General features: G+C 36.6%; 1 protein-coding gene across 9 annotated transcripts in view; it reads right to left on the bottom strand.

Annotated features, from left to right (window-relative positions):
• The window catches only part of TCERG1 (transcription elongation regulator 1), a 62,748-nt gene that overhangs the window by 32,619 nt on the left and 16,461 nt on the right, over nucleotides 1–13,668 (bottom strand). For 5 of the 9 annotated variants that reach the window (XM_026498981.4, XM_026498982.4, XM_048220913.2 and 2 more), the window contains exons 6-9: nucleotides 10,829–10,891; nucleotides 9,473–9,673; nucleotides 8,635–8,747; nucleotides 7,795–7,883 (exon numbers count right to left, since the gene is read on the bottom strand). In XM_026498981.4, the coding sequence (XP_026354766.2) occupies nucleotides 7,795–7,883; nucleotides 8,635–8,747; nucleotides 9,473–9,673; nucleotides 10,829–10,891 (466 nt within the window). The remainder of the gene's footprint in view (nucleotides 1–7,794; nucleotides 7,884–8,634; nucleotides 8,748–9,472; nucleotides 9,674–10,828; nucleotides 10,892–13,668) is intronic. The other 4 variants (XM_026498984.4, XM_026498983.4, XM_048220915.2 and 1 more) reach the window with 1 other exon arrangement.

Here is a 13,668-nt window from a genome sequence, read left to right as displayed (position 1 = left end):
AGTTTGAGGCCCACGCTGGGTGTAGATATTACTTAAAATTAAATATTTTTTTTAAAAAATGAGAAAATGTACTACTATATCAAAATCTTTTGTGGAAATGGGACTAGATGTGTTTTTTTGTCTTGAATCCAACAAAAAACCAAAGCTCATTGATCCTAGGGAAAACAAAACACTTCCACTTTTGACCTCTCTTTACAATTAATTTTAAAAGCAGGTGTGAAGGCCCCTGCTTGGCACAGTCAGTTAAGTGTCTGATTCTTGGTTTCAGCTCAGGTCATGATCTCAGGGTGGTGAGATCGAGCCCCACATTCAGCTCGGCGCTCAGAACGGAGTCTGCTTGGGAATCTCTCTCCCTCTCCCGCTGCCCCTGTTGCTCATGCTCATGTGTGTGCTCTCTCTCTCTCTCAAATAAATCTTTAAAAACATAAATAAATTAAAGCAGGTGTGGGGGAAACATGTTATATACTATGTTCCATTAGAATAATCCTGAGAGGAGCACATGGCTGGTTCAGTCGGGAGAACATGTGACTCTTGATCTTGGCATTGTGAGTTCATACCTCACGGTGGGTATAAAGATTACTTAAAAATAAAACCTTAAAAAAAAATTTAAAAAAGAACAATCCTGAGATACTCAAGCCATCCTGACAGATGTTTAACTTTACTGGGGGAAAAAAAAAAGTACCCTAAACTTTCTATGACAGTTTCTAAAACACTATTTAATTATTAACAGCAGTAACTACTTCAAGAGAGAGATGCTATTTTACTAATTCATGCTGACTTCAAAACACCAAAGTGTGCTAATATACTCCATCAGTACTAAATGTGGAGTGAGAAGCTATCACGACATTTCAGAACAGAAAAATTATGGACAAAGAATTCTTGTACCAAAAAAATGCCCTGTGCTGGGGCACCTGGATGGCTCAGTCCATTGAGCATCTGACTCTTGATTTCAGTTCAGGTTATGATTTCACGATTCATGGGATCGAGCCCTGCGCTGGGCTCCACGCTCAGCAGAGTCTGTTAGTCCCACTCCCTCTGCTCACTCTCTCTTGCTCTCTAATAAATAAAAAAAAAATCTTAAAAAAGAAAACAAAACTGCCCTGTGCTAATAATATGCATGTACGCATGATAAAATGCTTCGGGATGAAGTGTACTAATATCCGCAACTTTTAACCTATCAAAAAAATTATTATTGGCAGATGCACTGAGAGATGGTAAATAAATGGTAACACAAACAGACTAAAAAGTTAATTCTAGAAGCTAAGTCAATACATGGTGCTCACTGTTCTAGACACATTCTTTCAACATTTCTATAGGTTTCAACTTCTTCATAATAAAATACTAGAGCAAAAAGCTCTGGAAACAACAACAAAAACCTACAGAAACAGAAGAGCTAATCAATTAGTGGCCCTGTGCCACTCTCAGTATATGCAAAAGTGAGTAAAACTTGAAAAACCAATTTTCCTAAGTTAAAACCCAATACAGAAACTTAACCAGAGACGTAAAGGACCTATATTCTAGAAACTATAAATCACTCTTGAAAGACATTGAGGAAGACATAAAAAGATGGAAAGATATTCCATGCTCATGGATCGGAAGAATTAACATAGTTAAAATGCCCATGCTACCCAGAGCAATCTACACTTTCAATGCTATCCCGATCAAAATACCGAGGACATTTTTCAAAGAACTGGAACAAATAGTCCTTAAATTTGTATGGAAACAGAAAAGGCCCCGAATCTCCAAGGAACTGTTGAAAAGGAAAAACAAAGCTGGGGGCATCACAATGCCGGATTTCGAGCTGTACTACAAAGCTGTGATCACAAAGACAGCATGGTACTGGCACAAAAACAGACACATAGACCAATGGAACAGAATAGAGAGCCCAGAAATGGACCCTTGGCTCTTTGGGCAACTAATATTTGATAAAGCAGGAAAAAACATCCGGTGGGAAAAAGACAGTCTCTTCACTAAATGGTGCTGGGAAAATTGGACAGCTACATGCAAAAGAATGAAACTTGACCACTATCTCACACCATACACAAAAATAAACTCCAAATGGATGAAAGACCTCGATGTGAGACAGGAATCCATCAAAATCCTAGAGGAGAACATAGGCAGCAACCTCTACAACATCGGTCAAAGCAACCTTTTTCATGACACATCCCCAAAGGCAAGAGAAACAAAAGATAAAATGAATTTATGGGAGGACTTCATCAAGATTAAAAGTTTCTGCACAGCCAAGGAAACAGTCAGAAAAACTAAGAGGCAGCCCACGGAATGGGAGAAGATATTTGCAAATGACACTACAGATAAAGGACTGGTATCCAAGATCTACAAAGAACTTCTCAAACTCAATACACGAGAAGCAAATAAACAAATCAAAAAATGGGCAGAAGATATGAACAGACACTTTTCCAATGAAGACATACAAATGGCTAACAGACACATGAAAAAGTGTTCAAAATCATTAGCCATCAAGGAAATTCAAATCAAAACCACACTGAGATACCACCTTACGCCAGTTAGAATGGCAAAAATAGACAAGGCAAGAGACGACAATTGTTGGAGAGGATGTGGAGAAAGGGGATCCCTCCTACATTGTTGGTGGGAATGCAAGTTGGTACAGCCACTCTGGAAAACAGTGTGGAGGTCCCTTAAAAAGTTAAAAATTGAGCTACCCTATGATCCAGCCATTGCACTACTGGGTGTTTACCCCAAAGATACAGACGTAGTGAAGAGAAGGGCCATATGCACCCCAATGTTCATAGCAGCAATGTCCACAATAGCTAAATCGTGGAAGGAGCCGCGATGCCCTTCAACAGATGACTGGATTAAGAAGTTGTGGTCCATATATACAATGGAATATTACTCAGCTATCAGAAAGAACGAGTTCTCAACATTTGCTACAACATGGACGGCGCTGGAGGAGATAATGCTAAGTGAAATAAGTCAAGCAGAGAAAGACAACTATCACATGATTTCTCTCATCTATGGAACATAAGAACTAGGATGATCAGTAGGGGAAGAAAGGGATAAAGAAAGGGGGGGTAATCAGAAGGGAGAATGAAACATGAGAGACTATGGACTATGAGAAACAAACTGAGGGCCTCAGAGGGGAGGGGGTGGGGGAATGGGATAGGCTGGTGATGGGTAGTAAGGAGGGCACGTATTGTATGGTGCACTGGGTGTTATACACAACTAATGAATCATCGAGCCTTACATTGGAAACCGGGGATGTACTGTATGGTGACTAACATAATGTAATAAAAAAATCATTAAAAAAAAAAAAAAAAAACCAATACAGAGTACACGCCAGGAAAGCACGGCAAATATACACAGCCCTCACTGTGCACTCTGCAGGACACTGTAAAAGTAACTGCAAGCTAAAGCTGTAGGATACAATCTCAGTAAGCACAGGAAAAAATTACAATTAGTCCACAACCTTTATTTTTTTTTAAGGTTTTATTTATTTCTCAGAAAGAGAGAGCACAAGCGGGGGAGCAGCAGGCAGAGGGAGAAGCTGAGCAGGGAGCCCGGTGCGGGACTCAATCCCAGGACCCTGGGATCATGACCTGAGCCAAAGGCAGACACTTAACTGACTGAGCCACCAGGCATCCCAGTCCATAACCTTTAAAAACTTTTGTCAAAACATTAAAAATTGTCTTAAACCAGAAACTAAAGTTTACTGATCCTAAGGAATAAAAAATGCTTCTAATTTTGATCTCTTTATTTAGAAGAGTCAAACTAATGCTGTGAAATACCAGGAAAAAAATTCCAATATTGGTAAGGAAAATATGAAGCTTCATGTTTTACACTTAGCTTCTTAACTCTGAAGAAAGTTACTTCGAGAGCAACATTGGAAGATATGAAGAGACAGAAACACTAATAAAAATCTGATTATCCAAATGAAGTGGCATAGCCTGCTTAGCTAAGATAATTGTTGTGTCTTCTTTCTTCGTTTTCCTAAATAATCTCTACACCCAACATGGGGCTGAAATTTATAATCCCAAGACCTAGAGTCGCATGCTCCACTGAATGAGCTGACCAGGCCGCCCTGAGTAATTTGTTTTGCTTAAAGTTAGCATTTACTCATTTTACAAGGAACAGAAAAAAATTAAGGAATTAAAGTTCTATTGACAATAAATTTTTCACTGACAGACCTTGGAAAATGATTTACACAAGCAGTTATCTTACATGTATTCAGATGGACTGTAAAAACACTAGGAACATATAGTTGCATTAGGGGATGGAGGACAGTCCCTAAGAAATACCTAGAACCTAGAAGCTATAAATAAAAGATCAGTAAATTTGATCTCATCAAATACAATATTTATGTATGACAAGACATAAAATAAAAACCAACAGGTAGGGAGAAAGTGTAATGTATACAAAAATTAAAGGGGTTAACAGCATGCATAAAAAGGTCTCTTCTGGGGCACCTGGGTGGCTCAGTAGGTTAAGCATCTAACATCAGCTCAAATCATGATCTCAGGGTCGTGGGATTGAGCCCTGCATCAAGCTCCATGCTCAAGAGGGGGTCTACTTGTCCCTCTCCCTCTTTCTGCCTCTCCCCACACTCCCTTGAGCTCTCTATCTCCCTCTAAGTAAATAAATAAATAAATAAACTCTTAAAAAAAGAAAAAAAAAAAACCTCTCTCCTATCATTAAGAAAAAGACAAGTCCATAAAAAACATGAGGAAAACTGTGAAGGAAGCAATCCACAGCCAATGAACATGAAATAAACTGAATTACACCAGCATTCTGCAAACATGTAACAGAAATCTTTTTCTCAACAGCTTACCAAAGATTTAAATAGAATATGCCACACTGGTTAAGAGGGAGAGAAAAATGGTACTCTGAGGCTATTGCTGGGAATACTAACAGGCACAGTCCAGCCTGCCCCTCCCCCCCAACACCAAAACCTTTCTGAGGTCAACCTAGCAGTATCTACCGAAATATTAAATAACAGTATCACTTGATTCAATTTCACCTCTAGGAATCAATCCAACAGAAATACTTGCATGTTGTTCACAAAGAAGCATGTACAAGGATGTCCTAAACAGCAACTTTTGTTAATGCTAGGGTGGGAGACAACCTCATCATCCGTTTATAGAAAAACTATGCATTTACAGAATACTATGTGATCACAAATATATTTTTTTTTTTTTTAAAGATTTTTTTAATTTATTTATTCGACAGAGATAGAGACAGCCAGCGAGAGAGGGAACACAAGCAGGGGGAGTGGGAGAGGAAGAAGCAGGCTCACAGCGGAAGAGCCCGATGCGGGGCTCGATCCCACAACGCCGGGATCACACCCTGAGCCAAAGGCAGACGCTCAACCGCTGTGCCACCCAGGTGCCCCACAAATATATTTAAATGTACAAAAATAGCAAAATTTCTGAGACATAGTAAAAACCACGAAGGAATACACTGGTTTTTTTTTTTTTTTTTAGAGATTTTATTTATTTGACAAAGAGACAGCCAGCCAGCGAGGGAGGGAACACAAGCAGGGGGAGTGGGAGAGGAAGAAGCAGGCTCCAGCAGAGCGGGAAGCCTGATGCGGGGCTCGATCCCAGGACCCCGGGATCATGCCCTGAGCCGAAGGCAGACGCTTAACAACTGAGCCACCCAGGCGCCCCAAGGAATACACTGTTTTTAAGACACTGTAAGATGCACACACACCACACAACTCTGTACATGTGTACACAAAACAATGTAACAAAGGGTCCAGAAGGCATATGTAACCAAACTTTCATTAATGAGGCTTGGGGAAAGTAGAATTCTTTAATTTTTTCCTCCACATAATTCTTTCATATCCAATGTTTTTATGGATTCACATATTCTTTTCTAATAATATCAGATCAATAAGAAAATAACTGAAAGCAGGACACAAAAACTATAGATATAAACATACAGAAAAAGGTTTAGAGAATGATAAATATAAGAAACTTGACATGCAAATAACAAATGTTCCAAAAAAGGAAAAACAAACAGATAAAGAGAAGCAATAATTAAACAAATTCCAAAAGAAAATTCCACTAATCTGGGGACAGACTCAAATCTGAAAACTGATTAGCATCCACGAAGCTTCAGATTGGTGGGGTTCAGAGGTGGTTACCAGCTTTTCATGTACAATACTCAAACTCAGAAACCACAACCTAGGAACATATTCTTTAAACAGACTGTTTCCATAACTTGGATTCTGGATCCAGGTAAATATTTTTGCTTAATTATTTTTAAAATGAGGTTTAATGTATCAAGTTGGTGGAATGAAATATACAGAAGACAATTATTCCAAATGTCTTTAAAACATAGTAATTTGACTATAAATCCCTGGAGTGACATGCCCTGAACATAAAAATAAGGGGGGGGGTAAAAAAGGTTAAAAAGTGTCTTCTCTATCACACTGTTAGTGACAGTAGTGGTACTACAATTCTGTGACTTATATGTGAGAAAAGCAAATGAGTAATTACGTTGCTATCACTCAGCAGAAGGATTTTCAGCAGGAAAGGGGATGCTGAATTAAAATGATGATGAGGTTCAGTAAAAGCCTTGTAGTAAATCTCAACTACAAGTAATGATATGAACTCACAATGTATCTTTAAATGTGTGCATTTTCAATCCGTGCCACATCCCACAAAAAGCAAAATGGCCGAATCTAGGCCTAAGACAGGAAATACATGAGAAAGCCACGAACATCTTTGTCAGAGTAGAAAACAAGGAAAGTATCAATGACAGGGTCGCAACATAAAACCCCAGTCAACCTTAAGAGGCTTCACCCAGCCCTAGTTGAATTAACTGAACTTCAGTAAGAATAAGAACGATAACAGACAGAAGCAAAGAAAATGTATTTAAATCTATGAATTTTAATACTCAAATCAATTCATTACTGTAAAAACCTAAGCACGATTGACATTTTGGACATAATTAACTCTTGTAGGGAGCTCTCCAGTACCTGGCAGGATGTTTAGGAGCACCCCTGCCCTCTAACAACTAGATGCTACAGGCTATTAATCCCTTACAAGTTATGACAACCAAGAACGTCTCCAGACACTGCCAAACATCCACTTATGAACTAGTCTTGCCAAAAAGATCACATGTGAATCTGCTCAGGTCTCTACATATACTTGCTAGTTTGCAGGAAATTCAGGACTTCTAGACTGAAATGGTACCACAGGGATGAAACAGTAACATTCAGACTGTGAGCCTCCAGGTAACAAACATATTTCTTTTTTAAATAACAAAAACAGAAAGGAAAAAGCAATGAAAACACAATGGAGGGGAACCTATAGATTACAAGACGTAAGGAAGAACTTCCTGCAATATGTGGACTGTATATGGATTAAACGGGCTAGAGCAGGAACAGGAGAGAGCAGAGAGAAGAAAAGGGAAAACCAAAGAAGAAAAAGTACACTTAAGTAAAAAGACAATTTTACACAGTTCTATAAATATAATCATGTATGTGGGCAGATGTACAAAATTAATTTTAAACAATAAAAAGGAGATTCAGGATCTCACAGCAGTTCAAGTCTATGATCACGTACAATAAACATTAATGGACAGTACCATGAAAGGAGAAAGACAATGCAGCAATTGAGTTTTAGGTCTGAACACCCAAACTACAAAAAAGAAGAACCAAAATATTCATTAGATAAAAACATCTACTTGGCGTGTATTTTTTTAAAGCACCTTTTCTTCCTATATGATAAACCATGTAACAATCAAATATGGCAATAAATAAGCAAACAAGAACGAAATAAATTTAACTTACTAATTAAGCCAAGTACATACCATGGAGTACCAGGAATAGGGGTAGTAGCTACTGGCTTCGCCTTCTGGGCAGCCTTTTCTTCTTCAGTCATCTCCTCCTCTTTAGGCTCCTAAGGGAAATGATGTTACTCCCATTTAATTAGTATCACAAAACTATACCTGTATCTTATACAAATACAAGTAATACTGTGAACACCTCAAAGTGCAACCAACGTAAGGTCTGTTGCTAGCATAGTGAGGACCCTGAGTGGGAATTTCTAAGAAAGTTCTAAATCCTTGCTCCCTAGACAGAGCCGAATTCTACAATAGCAGACCCCAGCAACAGCAGATGGTCCTATCTTACAGACTCACTAACCATCTGCTTAGGAGCAGAAATGGAGAATTTAGGATAGAAAATCAGACGAGACCTCTTCATTTAAGGTTATTTCTTTCTCCTGCTAACTTCCTTACTAATAAAACAATACTACCATTAGTCCCTCACTGAATAAAGGAAGCTTCCAAAAAGCAGAGCTCTTTTAGTGTTGTGTAGAGATCATTCCATGCCAGAATAAGACAGATAAAATATCACATTCCCCAAATATAAAACTGTACTTAAAATTTTTACCATGTGCCAGTCTATAAATCAGGAGGTTGGGACTGGGTCGATGCCCTGGTCCCTTCTAGGGGCCTTGGTTTACCGTAAGAAGTAATTCAATGAAACTTTCAAAGGAAAAACTGAAATACAAACTTCAAAGAACCCTTAAATTTCAGAAATCAGACTACAGCAATTATCTAAATCTGTATCAGATGGGTTTTCAATTACAAGTAAATTGTACCCAACAGTTAAAGCTGGCTCCCAGGTTAACGGTTGTGGCCCTTTACCTCCTTTATCTCCTTTATTGGCTCTTCTTTAGGGTCCTCCTCCTCCGTCTCCATTGGCAGAGGTTCTTCAGAAGGTTCTTTAATTGGCTCTTTAATCTTCTCCTCTAATTTTTCTATTACAAAGTTAAGACAATGTCACTCAATGGTTTTTGGTGTAATTTTCCAAGAACTTTCAGAGACTAAGCAATTAAGATATTCCATAACTAGAAATTATTAACTATAAAGACAAAATGTTCTTCTTTGTATCATCAATTTCAATATAATGTACTGGTCACCTTCAAATACCTTGCTATACCATCAGAAAACTGTCACTAGAAAAGAACCACTGACTACAGAGGGATATAGTCTTTCAAGTCACTCAAGTATCATTTGTAGCAATGATTCATTTTGCTCAAAGGGACAAGATACTAAGATTCTTAGAAAGAGGAACCTGTGATACAGAAAATTATGAGTTTTCTTCATCCAAGACTCCAAGAGCCTACATTTCTTTTTTCAGAACACATGCAATACAGACATCTCTTCCTGAGAGTACTATTAATCTTAGACATCAGTAATTACACAGGAGAATAATTATGCAATTCCTAACAGCAAAAATATGTATGTGTACAGATGTATAATTTAATTTCTCCAGATGGAAAAATCATGGACAAACGTGTAAGTGGAACTGGCTTTTTAAATACATATGTATTTATCAATTTGGTAGAAATAAATAATCCAACAACTACGGAATTAGCAAATACTTCAAATGTGTTAAAAAGGAATTAACTCAATTTCAAATAGCATTCTATTTATAGTATCATAGCTTTTACTACATCTCAACAAGTCATTAAAACTATACCTTTTTCCTTTAGCTCTTGGGGTTTTTCCCAGGTTGATTCTAACGTTCTATTATTATAGTAATATGTCTTTCCATCTGCTGTTTTATACTCAGTCCACTCAGAAACTGCTGTCGCTCCAGCTAAGGTAGCAGGGGAAGCTGCAATAGCAACCTGGGGGTGTATCATAGGTACGATAGGAGGGGCCATGCCTGGCAACACACCTAAAAGAAGAAGAATACAAAGTTAGGTCCAAGTATCAAATTGTAAAGCAAAATGAAACTTTAAAATATGAGCTACATCTTTCTAATAAGTATTAATAAATGAATGAACCAGTTGGAACAAAAAACCAAATCATTTAAAATGTGATTTAATTACTTAAAGCTATTTCCCTGGTTTAGTTCTAAGATCTAAATTCAAATAGGTTCAGAAATTCAACCCAAGAAGTACCTTAAGAACAGTCAAAAATTTGGATAATAGTTATGATGAAGTCCTAACAATAATTATAAAAATGATGACACATTCTGTACGTGTGAAGAGAAATAATTTTTATAAAGAATTTCTCAAATTCTAATGAAATCAAGACAACAAACATTTACTGAGCATATTTCCTGAAGCAAAATTATTTTCTAGTTCTAAGGTACCTAGAAGGGTATGAATAAAATTCTCAGTTTTAAAGTAAATGACTGAGTTTATTATCAAATCCACTTTAATATACTAAGTGATTAAGTCAGATGTCCCTGTTAACTGTCAGTTTACTCTTTTCCTTAAAAAAAAACAACAATTTCTTCTATTTATTTTTTAAAAGATAAACCAAGATTAATTTTTTTTTAACAAGACAGCCACACAAGCTGACATTATACAAATAATTAAGGATATATGAATCCAAATTGAAAAAAAACCCTCATATCCTATTCCAGAATTTAAGTTTTGGGAGCTATCTTCAATAAGTTTCAAATGTAAATTTATATTATACACACAAATATTCACACACATATACTCACTAGCATGCAAGCATAATCACATCACTTTACACATGGAAATGATTTTTTTATATTTAACTTAAAAACACATCAAAAAATAAAATTAAATGTTATGAATATGAGAATGAAGTTGTTTACACTTATTACAAAAATTAAGATATAAAGTGATCTGACCTTATTTTGCTTTTGTGAACCAAAGAAGCTAATACTACAGGCAATTGGGAAAATTAAGTGTTGGCCAAATATGACAACTGTATTTATACTGCTCATTAAAAAGAAAAATATAAAAAAATCCACTCACTTGGGCAAAAATAAATAAATAAAAGGATAAACAACAACATTCACTACCATGCCAACTTACAGACAAAACAAACTAAGATGGTTTTAAAAAATTACCGGTCTTGGTGGTAGCGACTGTCTTTACATACGGGCAGCTGACTATTTGCATCATTGCTACACCTGTAAAATGGATAAGCAAGCATACGTTGGAAAGCTGCCATGGTATGTCGGCTACCACTGGGATTCAGGGAAGTAATTTACCACTACAATTTAGAATGCTATTTCCAATGAAAAAGACCAGGAATGGAGTAGAATTTCTTTCTGTTTGACATTTTGTGGGAAGTGGTGCCAAATCCAATGATAACTAATTCTAAATTATAGCATCAATTACCTTTTTATCAAACCAGCTCTGATAATATTTGAAGGAGTCTCGAGTTTAAATTCAATGAAGGAAGCCCCTTCATTGCATATATATAACAAGTTCTCATGTGGGACATTTTCCCACAGGACATCAAACCCATGCTGCTGTTGCTTAGATACCAGTGAAAGGCAGATGCAGCATGACACTGACAAGACACCTTCTCTGTGCTGCTAAGTGGGAACTACATGCAGAAGCTAAGGCATGGAGCATAACCATGCAGAAGGAGAAAAAGAATAAAATAGGACAAAGAGGGATACAAGAGAAAGGAAGAAAGTAAGGTATGAGATGGATTCAAATATTCCAATGCAAATAGTATTTTAAATAAAAGGGCAGAGATGAAAAGGGTTGCATTCAACTAATGACAAAATATCCATGTTCAGGACCTGCTCTATGGAATGTCACAGGCTTGAAACAGTATGGAAGCAGGCTAACATGTGAAGAAAAATACAGCCCCTTTAGTAGCACTAATGACTACATGGGCTGATTGCTCAGAAACCTCTAATATTTAAGCCAACTAAAGAAGTAGCACTTGTATCAAAGAATGGAAATTACGTACAGTTCTTAGAAGAATGAAGATTCATCATGATGCATTACAATGGTGATAAAAAGGGAATGAAAGGAAAAGCTGGAAAACTAAGACTGATTAATTGAAGAAATCCAAAATTAAGTGTGAATTAGAAAAAAATTTTTAAAGGAAAAGGCTGAAGGCTGAAGGCAGGAAGAAAAAGGGTTGGGGGATTAAGTTTTAATTTCTATTTGCTTTGGCTGAAAAAACTAAACCTAGTTTCATACCAATAAAAATTTAAAATAACATACTATTTTCCCCACTAACGTATAGGAAAAGAAATTTCTCTTAGAGTTAAAAATTGAAATTAAACCCCTCAGTTTGTAAATAAAGTACCTAAGTTCACGCACACACACACAAAAATACTGCCAATTTTTGAAAAATGCCTTTAATTTCTTATTTACTATTTTAAGTAAAGAATATTAAAGCTAAACTTCCTATTACCTCTGACACTAAAACAAAAGCGCTGGATCATAAAAGCATACTGAGTTAAGTCATACGAATGGTTCTGTTTTCCCTGATGTTCAAAGAAAGCAAGGGAAAAATTCATTTGGTTAAAGAAGTTACACCACATATTAGGTTTAAATTAGTATAAATACTGCCATCTGCAGGACCACTGAACCTAGTACGTCAGCCCTAAAAATTCAATCCTTAGAATACATGAACTTTTTTCTCAATTTTCTCTAAAACCACCCCCCAAAAGATAATTTTAACTATTCAACTTAAACAGAAGAAAATCAACTCTATTCATATTTAGCCTAAGTGCCATTATTAAATATCAACTGGGCCAACATAGAACTCCTCTATTTGACTGACAACGAGACCATACTAAAAGGTCATACGTGTTTCTTCTCATGATAAAAAGACGAACTTAAGGTTTTCTTTGAGGGTGATTACATACATAAGACTCACAATACTACCACACATCTAAATTTTTAATCTTCTATTTAAAGGGAGTATCTGGGGTGCCTGGGTGCGTCAGTGCCTCAGCCAGTTAAGCATCTGACTCTCAATTTTGGCTCAGTCATGATCTCTTGGTTGTGAGATCGAGCCCTGTGTTGGGCTCCACACTCAGCAAGAAGTCTGCTTAAGGATTCTCTATCTCCCTCTCCCTCTGCCCTTTCCTCTGATCGAGCTGGCTCTTACTCTCTCTCTCAAATAAACAAATTTTAAAAATAAAATTTAAAAAAATCTAAAGGGTGCATCTGTTCAATTTTCCTGTAACTTTATTCTCAAATTATGTTCTACTATGAAATCAGAAAATTCCATTTCACATTCTCAATAGTTCTAATGTCAAAGACAAGTTTCTTAAAATTCCAAATAAGATTTTATAGTCTTAGAAATCCCGTAATTCCAATCCAATTTACTATTCCCAATTCCAACTCTAACTCCTGTATTGTACCTATAATTCTTCCAGTCCTTTCCTTCATTTTATTTATTATCTCTTCCTTAATCATCCTTATTAGAGCCATACACTGCTATTACAGATGGGAACTTAAAGCTCCAGGATAAATCACATCCAAATCTTTCCTGTTTACCTTACTGCCAAATTGATAAAAAGAAACAAAAAGAGATCAATCCCACTGTAAATAAAAGATTTGGGGAGGAGAAAAACAAGTCATCTTTTCCCTTTTTTACCCCCCCCCAACAAAAGCACCTTGGAGAACTGAATTAAAAGGGAAAATGAGAAAATGAATTCATAATATCAAAGATGCCTTACCATACAAACAAATACTATTATTATTTTCTATAAAACATTAACTCTCTAAGGAATCTTGGCATCTTGGACAAAATTTTACAGATTATCTAACTCAAGCTCTCTTCCAAATGACCTACAAAATGACATTAGTGACTGTCATTTATCAAATGCCTTTTATTGCTAAACTTCACAGGTACCACCACGCTTGGTTAAATGGTCACAACCATCTGTTTTAAAACTTAAAGATGGGGTAAGGGGCAAAGAAGACCATA

This window comes from Ursus arctos, unplaced genomic scaffold, assembly GCF_023065955.2.
Source record: "Ursus arctos isolate Adak ecotype North America unplaced genomic scaffold, UrsArc2.0 scaffold_5, whole genome shotgun sequence".
NCBI lineage: Eukaryota > Metazoa > Chordata > Mammalia > Carnivora > Ursidae > Ursus > Ursus arctos.
The sequence above is the reverse complement of the archived record's forward strand: the minus strand, read 5'-3'. Positions and strand labels throughout refer to the sequence as shown.